The sequence below is a fragment of the Marmota flaviventris genome, chromosome 19, assembly GCF_047511675.1.
Source record: "Marmota flaviventris isolate mMarFla1 chromosome 19, mMarFla1.hap1, whole genome shotgun sequence".
NCBI lineage: Eukaryota > Metazoa > Chordata > Mammalia > Rodentia > Sciuridae > Marmota > Marmota flaviventris.
The window spans coordinates 363,568-380,221 of NC_092516.1; the positions used below are offsets into that span (position 1 = coordinate 363,568).

The 16,654-nt window shown below is 41.4% G+C and overlaps 1 protein-coding gene across 3 annotated transcripts in view; it reads left to right on the plus strand.

Annotated features, from left to right (window-relative positions):
* Txndc11 (thioredoxin domain containing 11) overlaps nucleotides 1–16,654 on the plus strand; it is a 61,782-nt gene that overhangs the window by 14,748 nt on the left and 30,380 nt on the right. For all 3 annotated transcript variants that reach the window (XR_003583538.2, XM_027940890.3, XM_071605559.1), the window contains one exon: nucleotides 10,512–10,605. Coding sequence is in view for 2 of the 3 variants with exons in the window: in XM_027940890.3 (XP_027796691.2) it covers nucleotides 10,512–10,605 (94 nt within the window). In the remaining variant the exon portion in view is untranslated. The remainder of the gene's footprint in view (nucleotides 1–10,511; nucleotides 10,606–16,654) is intronic.

Genomic DNA, 16,654 nt, shown 5'->3' on the forward strand with positions numbered 1-16,654 from the left:
ATTAATTGTGTAACTATTTCAAGCTCTTATTTGTGGAAAATTTCCCAGTTTTTTAGCGTGGCTTCTCTCCTGCTTCCTCATTGCCATCTTTAACCCTGATAAATTATTTTTATAAGATATTTCATGCACATTCAGGATAATTTATTGAAAGGCCAGTATTGAGATTATTAAAATAATCTAAAAAATTATAAAATTAGCTCCACAAAATCCTTCATGGGGACATGTATAAGGTCACACTTGGGTACAACAAGTAAGTGATGCTTGGGCGCATCAATGTCAAGACCATGAATATACCATAGAGTGAAAATCCACATGAATCTAGGCCTGACTTTTTTTTTTTTTTTTTTTTGGTGGTGCTGGGGATTGAACCCAGGGCTTTGTGCATGCCAGGGAAGCCCTCTGCCAGCTGAGCCGTGTCCCCAGCCCTAGACCTCCCTGACCGACTGTGCCTGATTACACTAGGTATATTTCATATAGATTGGAGGTGATTTTTTCCCACCAGTTCATCATTTGTAAATGGTTTCTTTCATCTTAGAAACTCTATTTACGTATTAACTATTAGCAGATTCCCCAAGCAACTTTGTTTAATGTCCAGTCATTCAGCTTGTAGATCTTGGATGTACATCAGAGTAAATGTTCCTTAATCTCATGTGAATGAGGGATGGACCTCTCCGGTTTCTCTTCCTGTGCCAGGTCATAGGCCCATGATAGGACTAACTGGGTTTGGGATTTGGGGCTGTTTCTCACCTCCTCGGCATCAGGGCCTGGGCCAGGGTTTTCTTAAGATTTCTTTGAAGTCTTCAGGTACAACTGGGGGTGGCACAGCAAAATGGTGAAAAGCCATGAGTCAGACTGAGTTGAAGCCCAGCTCCATCATTTATGGCTGTGTGGCCAGAGGCTGCTTACCCTCTTTAAGTCTTCATTTTCTCCACTGTAAGCAGAAGTAAACCAAGTAAGACATAGAAAATACCCAGGGTATCGTCTCAGTAAAAATGATATCACAGAAAACATCCTGGATATTAGGGTTATTAAGAGAAACATAACTGTGATGATATTTACTGGAGTTTTCCATGTTTATAAAAAGGAAAAAGATTGTCTATAACGCACATGACAAAAATGACCTTGCAGGGCTGACATGTCATCCTTCATTCATGCTCTGTTGGTTGGTTTGTTTTGCCCAGTTTTGATGGATACTCCCTTTGTTTCATTTTTTTAAGAAAATATTTATTTTAGTTTGAAATGGACACACTCTCTTTATTTTACATTTATGCAGTGCGGAGGATTGAACTCAGTGCCTCAAGCATGCTAGGCGAGCGCGCTACCACTGAGCCACAACCCCAGCTGCACCCTTGGTTTCATTTTATTTTTTATTTTTCTTTTTTGCATGCATGTGTTTGTTGCTGGGAATCGAACCAGGGCCTCAAGCATGCTATTTTAGTATTTTGTTGTTGTTGTTTGTTTCTGGTAGTGGATGTAGGGATAGGACATAGGGATGTTTGACCCTTGGGCTACATCCCCAGCCCTTTTTGTTTATTTTGAAACAGGGTCTTGCTAACCTGCCCAGGCTCCTCTTGAACTTGAAGTCTTTCTGCTTCAGCCTCCTGAGTTGTGGTATTGTAGGTGTGCATCATCGTGCCTGGCCCTAAGTACCCTGTCCCACCACCGCTTTAAATTTTCACTCAAGCCCTTCTGAAAAGGAAAGAGAAAAATGAGAGGAGCTGTATAACAGCAACAGTTATCATACAGCATTGTTAGCTTTCCCAAAAAGACTGAGAGCATCTTCATAACTACTTTCATCTCTATCAGATTTGTACCTCTAGAGAGCTCTCAGCCAGTTTTTCTGCTTCAGTTCTTGGCAGAGTGGTGTAGTAAGGAGAAGAACTTGACTAGAATTCTAGAGAGCTGGGTTTTAACCCTGACCTTAGCAAGTTTAATTTATGAGCTTCATGTAAATTTCTTATCTCTGAAGTAAGAGTTTTGGTTGATTTAGGTAATCCTCACCGACTTTTGTGGCTTCATGAACTTTAGAGGCTGGAAAGATACAAAAATTTCCTAAGCTTCTGTTTGGAAAGTTATTTTGTTTCTGAGATGGAGGCCTCCCTATGTTGCTCAGACAGGACCTGAACTCCTGGGCTTAAGCAATCTTGCCTCAGCCTCCAAGTAGCTGGGCCTGTAGGTGTGTGCTACCATACACCTAGCTAGGAAAGAACTTTTGAGTCAATGACCTTGAAATCTACAACATATATCATTTAAAAAAAAAATTTTGTTTAGATGTTGATGGATCTTTATTGTATTTATTTATATGTGGTGCTGAGAATCGAACCCAGTGCCTTGCACATTCTAGGCAAGTGCTCCACCACTGAGCCACAACCCCAGCCGATTTTAACCCCTTTTTACTTATTATCTCTTGTGTTCTTTCTAGCAGCATATGTAGGAGAGAAACACTGCACATTTGTGACTGAGCGGACAGGCAACCCTGAGCTGTAGCCTTTGCACCCTCTGAATTTGCTATTCAGCAGTGCTTTTACAGATCCTGCTTCCCGCTATCACAAGGAGTTCCTTCCCTCAGTCCCAGTGTTGTGCTGATGATGTCACTTGTGGTTGGGTTTTGGCAGCCCACTTAATTGGTTATGTAAAACAGATCAGACCACCTTTAGAACAGGCACCGTGAGTGCTGCTATGATGGAACCCCACTGCAAAGGCTTCAGTTTTCCCTGAAGATGGCATGCTTCCTCCCCAGGCCTTGGATAGCTTTTATTGTGTTGGCATCATCTTCTGCTGGGCTTCTCCCTGGAGATGAAATGGTCTGGTTGTCAAGAGAAGACACTTGGTTAAATGTGGAAGAATTAGGGAGTCAAGCCCAGCATGGTATTTGTGGAATCACTTGTCTTGTGAAACATACCAAATTGTATTGCCTAGAAAGAACTGTCAGTTCATGCACACCTCTGTAAAGATAGTGGAAAGATAACAGTCGGGGTCCGGAATCTTTCATGATTTTGATGGTTGAATACATAGGAACATTTGGAGGCGCTACTCTATAATACATAGTACTTTTGGAGTTACCTGCTGTATTAGGGTTTCTCAACCTTGGCACTGTTGACATATGGGGGTCAGAGAATTCAGTGCTGAGGGGGGCAGTCCTGTGCTTTGCAGGATATTTACTAGCATTCCTGGCTTCCATTTACTAGATGCTAGTTCCATCATCATCTTTCCATGTTATGACGTCCAAAAATATCTCCAGACATTGCCAGATGTCCCTGGGAGGCAAAATTGCCATAGTGAAACTGCCACTCTAAGTGACTATGTTTCCCTGTTAGGCCTTAAGACGAGGTGTCCTGCCTCTTCTTTCCTGGAGCACACAGAAACCCACAGTCTATAGTTGGAAGTTTATCTGCTTGTAATAGACAAGTAGCAGTAGAGAAAAGATGGAAACTCAATAGTGCCTTGGCTAGAGAATTCTGGAATGTTATCTTTGGGGGACTAGAGCCAGGAGTGAGTTAGATTCTCATCAGTAAAGCTGTCCCCATACTCAACTTTTTACTTAAACTGTTTCTTTTCTCCTTAAAAAAAAGGAAAAGATTATTAAATTATAAATAAGTTAAAGGGTTTGACAAATGTTGTAATTATATCTTGCTTTGAATTTTTAAGTCTTAGAGTTGAATCCATTCAAAAGCCTATTTTAAATTGGATATTATTTAAAGTGTTTTTTCTGTGGGGCGGGGGTACTGGGAATTGAACTCAGGGGCACTCTGTCAGTGAGCCACATCCCCAGCCCTATTTTGTATTTTATTTAGAGACAAGATCTCACTGAGTTGCTTAGGGCCTCGCCATTGCTGAGACTGACTTTGAACTCATGATCCTCCTGCCTCAGCCTCCTGAGCCACTGGGATCACAGGCCTGTGCACCACTGTGCCTGGCTTAGAGGAATAGTTTTAACCAATGAAAAATATTTTACTTGACTTGATATCTCAAATCTATCTAAGATTATTAATCATTAACTGTAGTTTTATGTTTGTAAAATATAACTCTTATCTTACCTCAGATACGATTACTAGAAAATCAGTTTTGCCTTAAACACCATAGGAAGACATTAAAGGTTGAAAGTTATAAACACTTACCTGTAGATTCTGCTCTGCTTTAGTTCTGTTGGCTAGAAAATCTTGAGTTAGGTGTATGATGGTAAGTGCCCTTTGGCTTTTACCTCTTGTCTGCCAGTGGACACATGAGCTGCAGCACGTGCAGACCCTCTGAGCGGAGGGAAGCCACAGACAGTGTGCTTGCCTAAAGGGAGGCTGGCTCTAGCCCAGGTCTCTGGCTCCCCAGTTCCTTCTTGTGTCCCATGTTCTTTCCTCCCAGTAATGTTTAAGGTCAATGAGTTGAAACTTCAGTGTCTATCTAGAGATTAAAATTTCATATTTAATTTTAAATATTTCTTATTATTTTATGTCATTTTTGAAATTTTTTCTTTCAGGACAGAAGTATTTGAAAGGTGTTGGCTTCTAATTTGGCTGTTAGCTTTTCTTTTCCTTTATTCTTATGAACAGGTCTAAGAATAAATAGTGATGAAGGATGGAGGATGGCTCCATGACTCTTGACTTTACTATTAGAGCACGAGTTTTGCCATTTCCTGTCATTAGCATTGATTCTGCAGAACTGGGGGTGGTCTATGAATGAAAGTCACAATATTGAGCCTAGGTAGAGTCTGGTATTCCCAGATACACAAGAAAGTGATATCTACCTTGTAAGTCATGGTGTGTTTAAAAACTGCAGTGAACTTCCCAGGGAATACTGCAGAGAGAAATGAATAGCTTTAAGTCATCTCGTTGCAAACCATGTAAGGAAATTCTGCTGCTTGCTGTTACTCCAGCTGCAGACTCTGTTCCTTGCAGGCTTTTCCTGCCTCAGATACAGACTGGAAGAAGTACTTTTATCATCGTGGACAACATGGTCCCCCGGAACCCAGTGTCATCTTTATTTTGGTGAATGTTAAGTTCATTAGGAAGAGAATAGGAATATGTAATGTTAATGTAGTTTTCAAAGTCACTAGTTTTATGGCTTATCTAATTTCAGTATTTAAAAAAAAATTAAAGCACAGAATGATCCAGTTTGTACATTATCATCTGTTTGCCAAATGCCAATTATTTTGAGCTTTTATCTTGTGTTTGCAGCCAAAATATTTTCCAAATCTTTTTGTGAATTTCTGTAATTAGTAATGGTTATTTATCCTACATTAGTACATTTGTTCTTAGTGGTTTTTAAATTTAAGTAGGATTAGAAAAGACATTGGAATCTCTTTTTGAAAGAAGTGGGGGTGCTAGGTAAATTACCAGGTGAACAAAAACTTGAGCAGTTTAGAGAAAAGTAGAATTTATCATACTGCTGGTAAGTAAAATTTTGTCTGAATGTTGAGAAAATAGATCCCATTTCTGTCAGTTCATAGTTGTATAGCACTGTGAATGAAATAGTTTTACATTTTCTAGCTATGAGTTAATATTGGTACAGAAATATTTCAAGTGCCGCTGAGAAAAACACGTAAGGTAATTATTCTCATGACCACTAGAGGGTGTGAGTACCATTTGCTGAAATTTTATGCTGTCCTACAGTGTCCACTTACACAAGAAATATGTCAGTGAGGATTTGCTGGCCTCTTAGAAATAACCAATTTCCAACTTCCTCATTATAACAGGTGCTAAGTAAATACACTATATGTCATGGGATGAAATTAACCACAAATTGGGTCAAGTTAGATAAATACAAACTGGTTCTAGTATTCATTGTGTCTTGTTTTTTTTGCTAAGGTGTGAACTTGATGGAGGAGTTTTGTCTTTTTATCTTTTTATTCCTGTTTGTTCATTAACAAGTGTCTGTTTGCTCTATGCCAGGCAGTCTTGGAGCTGGAGTTATAGCATGGAGGTAGACAACAAATGAACAGGAATACACTGTAAATTTTATGTTGTGTCAGGATTTGAAACCCAGGGCCTTAGATGTGCCAGGCAAGCACTGTATCACTAAGCTACCCCGCAGCCCTACAGACAGGAAAACAAACAATGGGTCCTAGGCGGAAGAGTGTCTTTCTAATATTCATGTCTGGGTGAAACTTTAGGATGTGACCTTATTTGGAAATAGGGTCTTGAGAGGTATCATCCTGGATTTAGGGTGGGTCCTAAATCCAAAAACTGGTGTGTTGATCAAAAAAGGAGAAGGCACAGAGAAAAAGGCCATGTGAAGATGAAGGCAGAAACTGAAGTCGAGGAAGGAATGCCTGGAGCCACCAGCTGCTGTAAGAGGCGAGGCAGGACCCTCTGCACCCGACCAGGAGAGCATGATTCTGAACTTCCAGCTGCTAGAACTGTGGGAATAATTTCTGTGGTTTTGAACCACCAGTTTGTGGTAATTTGTTAGGGCAACTCTAGGAAGTAAATGCACAGGGTAACTTGAGATAGTGTGTGAAGAGAAGTAGAGAAGGATGATTTAGGGACATAGGGGAAGGACGCTGTTATTTTAGAAGCCAGGCAAGACCTCTTTAGGAAATAAGATTGGAATAAATCTTAAATAATGTGGAGCCTATGTGATTGGACCCAACCCTGAAGAGATTTTAGAGTGTTCTAGAACATGAGAATGTCAGTGCAAAGCCCCAAGAAGGAATTGGACTGATGGGGCTCAAGAAGCAGTCACAGAGGTATCTTTTCACCAGTGTGTGTCCTGATGACACTGTTGATTGGTGGACCAACGAAGGAAGACCAACACTAGCACTTGGGCTCCTGACTGTTCGGTCACCTGGAGGCTGTGTGGGCATCCCGGAGTGGACTGCTAAGAGGCACTGCAGCTGGCAAGCATCAGAAGACAGAGGGACATCCCTGCACCCTGGGGGCTTGAATCCTAATGTCATGTTCCAAGTGTCAGGTGACCTGTATTCTTGCCCAGGTCCTCTGGAAGGCACCTCCAAATGGGTTTATTTCAGCTGAGCAGACCAAGGCGTAGACCCAGAAAGGTCTGTGGGTGAAGATGTGTTTGTTCCTCAAACTCGCCTTTCTTCAGCTTCAGCTAAAAATGTGGGGGAAACTAAAATATAGGTAGCTGTTTTGTGAGAATTTCTTAAAATGACATAGGTTCTGTTGAGGAGACATTGAAATTTTAGAGAACAAACAGGAAAACACTTTAAATTTCATGTTGTGTGGGATAACTTCTTTTTTTAAATTTTTGTTGGTTGTAGATGGACCCAATATTTTTATTTTTATTTATTTTTATGTGGTGGTGAGGATCGGACCCAGGGCCTTGCATGTGCTAGGTGAGCTCTCTACCGCTGAGCCACAACTCCAGCCCCAGTTTGGTAACTTTTAAATAATAATTTACAATACAGGGCAGGGGATGTAACTTGGTAGTCGAGCACTTGACTTGAGTGTGCAAGGTCATGGTTTCAGTTCCCAGTACTGTAAAACAACAAAAGCCAAAGAATAAATTGCAATAGAAATAAACAGTTAACCATTACTTTACTTTATTTCTTCTTTTTTATAATTTTGAAGTATTAATTTCAGGTTATTCTCAAGCAAGCCAGTTTTATATATTTGACAGAGAATGCTACAGTGTTGTATCTGTCACGTAGCACTTAAAATGTACTTTGCCTGTCTCTTGTTTCTGTTTGAGGCAGGACCTTGCTAAGTTGCTCAGACTGGGCTGGAACTCAAGGTCTTCCTACCTCAGCCTCCTGAGTAGCTGGGATTGTAGCTACTGTACTCCATCAACTTCTTGTGTTTTTAATAGCTAGTATTTTACAGTTTATACACTTGTAGTCATCTCGTATAGTTACTGAGTCTTGTGTTCTTCATTTCTTTGGCAATGAAAAATGAAAATAATTTTTCACATAGGGCTGTTTTGCTTTGTAATGTTTGGTGAATTTCTTTGGTCAAACGACTTGAAAATTCAGTAGCATTTCCTTGAAGCAGAGGCTCTTTCATCCAAGCCATGTAAATTGTGGTGGGGATGGCATTAGTGAAAAAGAACCTTAGCTAGGTGGGGTGGTGCCCATGTGCAGTCCCAGTGGCTCAGGAGACTCAGGAGACTGGCTCAGGAGGCAGGAGGACCGTAACTTCCAATCCAGCCTCAGCAACTGAGCAAGGCCCTAAGCAACCTGTCTCAAAGTAAAACACAAAAAAGGGCGGGGATGTGGCTCAATGGTTAAGCACCCCTGGGTTTAATCTCTGGTACCAACAAACAAAAAAACAAACTCATTATACTGTAGAAATGTCCACAAAGGATACCTGCACATGGTTCATCCTCTGTTCACTTTGTTTTAAACATTTTTAGTTATGGATGGACCTTTATTTAATTTATTTATTTATTTATATTTGGTGCTGGGCATTGAACCTAGTGTCTCTCACATGTTAGGCCAGCGCTTTATTATTGAGCTACCACCCTAGCCCCTCTGGGATTGAACCCAGGACCTTGTGCATGCGAGGCAAGCTCTCTACCAGCTGAGCAATATCTCCCCAGCCCTCCTTTTATTCACTTTTGAAGGTTTATTTTGGATTTCCTTGGAGACTCAGAATTCATATTTGTTTTACTTTGATTATTCTGTGCATGTGTGCATGTATGTACATGTATATATATGTAATTGCATATATGCATGTAGATACATGCATGTTTATAGGCCACATATCCACTGCCACAAGCTACCTAAAATAACGTGGGATGGGCTGGGGCTGTAGCTCAGTGGCAGAGCACTTGCCTAGCATGTGTTAGGCACTGGGTTTTCCATCCTTAGCACCACATAAGAGTGAAAGAAAGAAAATAAAGGCATGTTGTTCATCTACAACTACAAAAAAAAAAAAAATGATAATGTGGGAGATGTAAAAGTCACATTATTTAATTTCTATCTATAGAATATTTATTAATACTTAGAATGAGTTTATTCCATAGGTTTTAGTTTGAGAGATTGGTCAGAATTTAAAGAAACTTAAATGAGTCCGTTTTCTTCCAATTAGTTTCCATTTTGTTATGTCCCATATTACCTAAGTGGCTAGAATTTCTGAAGATTTTATTGTCCTTTTTTTAAGTAGGAAAGTTTATTACATGATCATAGAAGGGTTTGAAATCTTAAGAACACAAATACTGTAGTATTCTACTTTAAGTCAGTTGTAGGTTGACTTATTAAAAATATTTTGAAGGAATAGGGCAAGAGCAAATTTTGTTTTCAGTAACTTGGGCTGGGATGTGGCTCAGTGGTAGAGCGTGTGCGTGAGCAAGTGAGAGCCCCTGGGTTTAGTCCCCAGATCCACAGAACACAAACTTTGCTTTCCTAGTTCCTTAGTTTGAGAAATTGTTTATTTGCTAAATTTTCTGGATGTTCGGATTAAAAGTCCCATCTCAGTTTCTATTAGAATGAAAACAAATTGATTCATTTAAAGTTAAATCTTAGTGATTAGGTAATTGGCTTTTTTATTGGGAAGGTGATATACTTTACTACAGATCAGAAATTAATGTACTGATTTCAAACCTAGTCAGCAGATTAAATTTGCACCTTAACTTTTGGGTTCAGTTTTGTCCCAGTAATAAATAAGCCTCCACAGTTACTGAGAGCATGGTGTTGAGGCTTTTGGGCTGAAAAGGACTCTTTGAATTGCCTGGTGGCTTAGTTTATCAGATTTACTTTTCACGCCAATCCCACGAAGAGCTGGGCCTGTTTCCTAGAGAGGAAACTGAGGCTAATGTGAAGGATCATCCACTATTGGGCACTCAGCCACGACTTGAGCTGAAGTCTTCCGACTCCAGGCCCAGCACTCTCCTCAGGGAGCCCACAGTTGAGCTATTAAGACAGATAACAATGATTAAAGAGCAAAACCAGGTACAAGAAGTGCCATGGGACCTCCAAAGGAGAATAGGTGCTGTGAGCAGGAAGGCGGAATGTGTCCAGTAGGCGACAGTTCATAGGTTTGGCAGATGGAAGGGCCATTCTTTGGTAAACTTGGTGTAGAATGAGCAAGTGGAAATGAGTTTGGTGAGGGTGGAGGTGCAGAAGGGCAAATGTTGGACCTTCTGCAGCTGCCCTGACCAGAGAGGACAGCTGACCTGCCACTGGACTATGCTAGGTGCTGGGTATTGAACACACATGAAACCGCTCAGATATGTCCTGATTTCCAGTGAAGTGGGAAGGTGAATTTGGAGTGAATTAAACCTGACCTGGAGGTTTTGAGCCAGGTCTAGGAGACGAGTGCTGTCAGAAGAGGTGGAAAGCCCTGCTTAGGGTGGGAGAATGAGCTTTGAGCTTCAGCCCCGAGTAGCCATGGCCCATCCTATAAAGGCTGCTGCACTCTGTCCCTTAGCCCCAGGACTTTCTGGATGGAGGTGGAGTTCAGCCCCAGCTTGCAGCCTTTCTCGGGTGGGTAGACTTTTTAAAGAAATGCCACAAAATGCACTAATTGTCAATTATTATGTCTTGTTATTTTTTGCATATTTAAAATATTCTCCATTACTGAGAATGTGTCAGTCACCTAATTGTGCTCTTGTTCCTGCAGCCTGGAGTACTCGGGTACTTTGAATTCAGCAGCTCACCCCAGCCTCCTGGCTATCTGACCTTCTTCACCTCAGCCTTGCACTCATTAAAGAAAGGTAAAACAGACTCACATTAAGACATTAGAACTTTTAACAGAGATATATTTGTATTGATATCTTTTGCATATACTATCATGATGACTATATTTTCTAATTTGCTAGATTCCTTTTCTCAACGTATTCTTAGTAAATTATTACATTTTTTAATGTTCTGTCATTAGCAAACGAAGTACTGCACTATTTCAAATACAGTCTTTTCAGTGTTTAGCTTTTTTAAAATATAGTTTGATCATATGGTGTCTACAACTATGTATTTTGTACTATAAAACTTATTATATCATTTCGTCATTGTTAGTGTGTAGTTACAAGTTTGGGTCAGAGTTTTTAGTGATTATCTAATCTGTCAGTTGCATATACCCTAATTTAGCAATGCACTTCTTTTGGGGAGTATTTTTACAAATGCAAAGTCCCGTCGCATTACGCAGAAGCCTGCTGCCCTCCCCTCTCGCCATCTTTCATTGACTTAGTTGCCACGTGTTGTTGGGAGTCCTGCTTTCCCATCGTCCTGCGTTTCCCATCGTCCTGCGTTTCCCATGTGGCTCTGCGTTCCCTCCGGTCATGACTCAGGGCTGTTGCTCTGCTGGACACTTTCATCTACTCACTTGTCTCAGTCTGTTTGTCAGCACTCTGCTTCAGGCCCCTTCACCCACTCTGAACCCGACCGGAGGACATGTCACCAGGATCTGGTGTCACCCTTCCTCCTGGACTGTGCTTTTGCACGTGCTGCTCCTGCCTGGAAGGTAGAAGTGCCCCATCCTCAGGCCTGATCATCTACCCCATAGCAGACCCTTTCATCTTTAGGGTGCAGCTCAAACATCACTCTTGCAACTCACTAACTTAGCCCTCCCCCCATTCTAAATTGGGTGCCCCATTGTTTCTTTCGTAGCACTGAACACAGTTTACATCTGTGTATGCAGTTATAAGATGGTTTGTTTAATATCTTTTTTCCTCAGATTTCTGAGGATAGAGACCATGTGCCTTTCTTTGGTTTAGGTTTTTCTCCAGTGTCTGGCACATAGCAGGGGCTTGATCAGTATTTGCCAAGTGAGTGATCAGATTGATGGCCATATCATCTTACTCCAATAGACCAACTAAAAATATGTAGCCATCTGTTTGTTACTGGTTACTAAGTTGCTTCAGCTTTTTTATTATAGCAGTATGTCATTAATACATCAGTCATACAACTGGCTATTTTAGTGTGTACATTGTCTTAAGATTTTCTTGTGTACATATTTTTTGTATGGGGTCGTTGGGGGAGAAAGCAAGCTTTCATGTCTTCCGTCCACGTGGAAGAGTTGAGCTATGCAGCTTCAAGTGACCGAGAAGACTAGTGAATCAGAGTTTGTACTTTGCAAACAAAATACTGGAAACTTAAAGAAGCTTTAGAAGGAGACTTTCAAAGCCTTTCATGAAAAATTAAAGCCTTTTAAGGAGAAATTAAAGTCCTTAACTTAGGATTAAATATAAAAGGTAACCTAGAATCTTTAACGGACGTGGTGGAAGCATGCAAGCTCTTGAATTGAAGGGGATATTAGAATCATAGAAGGATGCTTTACTTGATTATCTTCTATTATGTGCTGCTGTACTGTGTTAGTGAGAAATAAGTCACTCATCTTAAACTATTTTTTTCATTCAGAGGTTTCTAAAGTGGAAAAACCTTTCCAAATGCAAGTCAGTAGACTTTTCCCCTTTGTTTAAGCAAAGGGAGGGTAAAATGAGAATAAAATAGGATTATGAGGGATAAAAGGCTAAAAGTTACTCAAGCCAGGTATGGTGGTGTGTACTTGTACTCTCACTCCCCGTTACAGGAGGTGGAGGCAGAAGGATCCCTTGAGACCAGGAATTCAAGGCCATAATGAATGAAACATCATTTCCAAAATGAACCACAGGGAAAAGGGCTGGAAGAGGAGTTGCTCAGTGGTAGCACCCTTGCCTAGCATGTTCAAGGCCCAGGATTCCAGCCCTAGCACTAATTAGATGAATAATAAACCTTAGAAGTACAAAATGAACCTCCTTGGTCAAATCACAAATTTTGACGAAACTTTTTTCTTATAAATGTGGTCTGGGTTTACCTTTTCTACCTTTCTCTGTTCTATGATTCTAGTTGGGCCTGGCCTTGAAAAGTCCTGTTGCTTGTGCAAGTTTATGGGAACTTAGATTCATTCTAACTAATCTTTATCCACTTCATTTTTTTGTGTGTACTAAATTTACATTTAAGCTTAATGAATCATTTTTAGAAGAAAGACAAATTTGAAATGACAGTTTTCTCTAATATGTACACCATGGAGGATTACTTAAAATAAATCTTACCTTGAGCATCTAGGCTTTTCCCACTTTGTTTTTCTTATTCTGAAGTCAAATAGTATTTTCCTTGTTATTCACAACAGCTTGCAGAAAGAGAAACATGCACTTAAAAAAAAAAAAAAAGATGCAGTTTCACATGTAAATTGTAGGTGGATGTCCTGTTTAGAATGTGTGCACAGATCAAGACCTGAGGAAAGGTCAGCAAGCTTCATGTTTGCTGAGAGAGCAGAGCTGAAGAAGTGCTCGACTGCTGCCTAGGAAGCAGATGCGCACAGAGCACGGATGCCTTGCTTCACATGTGCGCACTCTCCCCGCGCTTGATGGTTTGGTTTTGTTTTAACCGTGCTGGAGAGGGAACTCGGGGGCTCAAGCGCTCTACCATGGAGCCACTTCCCCAGCCCGATTTAATGGTTCTTCAGAGTTGCCTTAGAAGTGGCCAGGACCTTTCTGAGTTGTTCATTTGTTTCCTGAAGCCAGCTGGCCATCAGTCTACAAAGAATTTGACACTGTGCCACAGATGAAGCACCATGTCTGGGTGCCGTATTGTGTGGTAAGGGATGTCCCTGGGGATGCCAAGGCTGAGTTGCAAGGTCTGATTCTGTGGTGCTTTACTGCTGCCTTTAGGCTGTTTGTTGAATATCTTTACAATAAAGAAAATTAGGGGAAATTCATTTTCCATCTCCACATTATAACATGAATTGTCTTTTAATTATTTCCTTTCCTCTCAATTACTGGTATCCTTTACTTGTGGATCTCACTCAGCCTTGATGCTGGTCTGTCGGTAGCAGGTGGTGTGGGTAGGAATACTTGGTTATATTTCTGTCCATTATTTTCCTAGCTTCTTTTTCTCCTTCTCTTCCTCCTTCATCTTCCTCCTCCTCTTCTCTTTCTACTCCTCCACCCTTTTTTGCTTTCTTCTTCTGTTTCCTCCCCATCCCCCCAGCCTCTAGTGTTGGACACTCTACCCTTAGCTACATCCCCACCTCTTTTTATTTTATATTTTGGGACAGATTCTCATTAAGTTGCTGAGGCTGGCCTCAAACTTACGATCCTCCTGCCTCAGCCTCCCAAGTAGCTGGGATTGGAGGTGAGCCCTGCTGTGCCTGGTTCTATCATTATTCTTCATGTAGAAATTGTATATTTTCATGTTTTAAATCCCTGGTTCTTTTTATTAATTTTTTTTTTCCCTAAAAAAAAACTTTCTTCTTTTTTAAATGTGAAAGTTATTTACATAGTGCGCTACCTGGCTATTTTAACTCAAGATGTACAGCTCTTGATTTTTTTCCCCCATCCTTCTTGTTGGCTAATCGATTAGCACCATTTACAAAATGATGCTTCCCTTCTCCCTCATCTTGGCGATACCTGCTTTACCAGAGTCCCTACTTCCACACAGTCCGGCCTGTTCCTTTGTTTTCTCTTGGTCTCGATGTCTATTTTTAGATGAATGAATGTAATTGAATTTCTTGCTTCATAAACTGTTATTCTGTGGTAAACCGTGGACTCCACTTCCTTTAATTCTTGTGTTTTGCGGGATATTCTTTTTATACATCCATGCCTTTGACTGCATTTTGGTTGTAATTAAATTACATGTCTAAATTGACTTGAAGATAGTTGACATGATCGTAACATTCAGCTTCCTTTTGTAGGCTCACAGTGTAATCCCTCATTTACTCAAACTCTCCTTTCATTTTTCCTAGTAGGTCTACGGGTCTCTTGGTAGTGTGTGATCACGTCACAATCCTGAATGATAGTCGTTGTGTTTCCTGAGCCTGAAGGGTACCCCTTTCGCGTCCTCCGCTCTGCCCGACTGGGGAGCCTGCTCTTCTTGGAACTGTTTCATATGCGCAGAAGCCTTCACAATTTGTTTACCTAAAGAAAATTTGGTAAAGGGCTCATTTTTCTTTTCCTGTTTGTGATGCTGGGGATTGAACCCAGGGCGTTGTGCGTGCGAGGCAAGCACTCTACCAACTGAGCTCTGTCCCCAGCCTAAGGGCTCGTTTTTTTAAGTTGCTTGGTTTTTTCCCCCTCATCTTACAATTATTTCATTATTTCCTATAGAATTATGTGCTAGTAAACTGGTGACACACTTCTGCAATGATGTGGCGGTTGTGTTGCTGTGGTGTTCTGAGGGTGAGCCCACAGCCTTACACGCATGAGGCCAGTGCTCCTCTACGGAGCTTCCACTCCAGTCCCTGGCGATGGTTTTGAAAAAGAAAATCTGCAGCAAATTTTGATCTTATTTTTCATCTGACCTACAACAGCGATGCGCAGCAGAGCAGCCCGGGGTGGGGGGTGTGAGACAGTGGCTGGAAGCCTCCAGTGCCTTGCCTTGGCCTTTGTCTGCTACGGTCGGGTCTGTAAGCTTGAAGCCTAATATTTGACTTTTCTCTGTTGTGTTTGTCTATCTGAAAGTTTGGGGAGGGTGAAGGTAAGGATGGTGCCTGTTTTTTAAGGCCAAACCATGAGATACTTTTTGTGTGGGTGAAGTAGTAGTCTTAAAGTCTGTAATACTTTGTTTTAGAATTCATCTGTACAACCAGGCGCAGTGGCACACACCTGTCATCCCAGTGGCTCTGGAGGCTGAAGCAGGAGGACCACCAGTTCAAAGCCAGCCTCAGCAACTTAGCGAGACCCTCTCTCAAAATAAAAATACAAAAAAGGGCTGGGGATGTGGCTCAGTGTTTAAGCACTTCTTTTGGGGGAGGGGTTCCAAACCCCAGTAACCCTTCCCCCCAAATAGCATCTGTATAGGAATCAAGTCACTGACCCGCCCTGGGTGTCTTCCTTGTCCCCTCCCTGTAGCAGCAATACCTGCTGCCACTGAGGCTTTCTCCAGGCGGAAGAGGAGTGACGTGCTCAGACAGTGTGTGCTGAGCGCCTTGAAGCCAGGGTCCTTCTGGTTCTATCGCTCTAATAGTCTGTTTGACCATAGTTGTAGCTAAAAAGGTCAACGAATGATTATTTTTTAAAAATATTTTTTAGTGTTGATGGTCCTTTATTTTATTCATTTATTTATATGTGGTGCTGAGAATTGAACCCAGTGACTCACACACGTGAGGCAAGCACTCTATACCACTGAGCTACAACCCCAGCCCCAATGAATGATTATTAAAGGACACTTGAGAAAAGATTTTAACTGGGGTTTTAAAAGTCATTTGAAACTGGGCGCGGTGGCACATGCCTATAATCCCAGTGGCTCGGGAGGCCGAGGCAGGAGGATTGTGAGTTCAAAGCCAGCCTCAGCAACAGCAAGGTGCTAAGCAACTCAGTGAGACCTTGAAATACAAAATAGGTCTGGGGATGTGGCTCAGTGGTCGAGGACCCCGAGTTCAGTCCCCAGTGCCCACAGAAAAAGTCCTGTGGGTCCTACCCCATACTACCACTGCATTTCCTCCTGCCTGGCCTTCAGGGCTGCTCACAGAATGTATGGGAATCGCTACACCAAGGCTGTGGAGCCCCTGCCTGGTCCACTCTTAGATTTTTCTCTCCACTGGCTTCTCATTGTCCTTGACATCCTAATGAATTAATTAAAATTCAGATGGTACCTCAGTGTCACCTTGAAGACAGGCTGATTTACCTAAAGGTAATATAAGCTGCCCTCTCCCTTGGGAATTTCTAAATGGAGTTGACAAGGAAACCTTGTGGCATTAGTTTCTTTAAGTATCATCTTTGGGAAATGCAGTTGGCCCTCTTGTTTCCTAGATTCAACTAAGGATCAAAAATAATTTCAAAAAAATTTCCT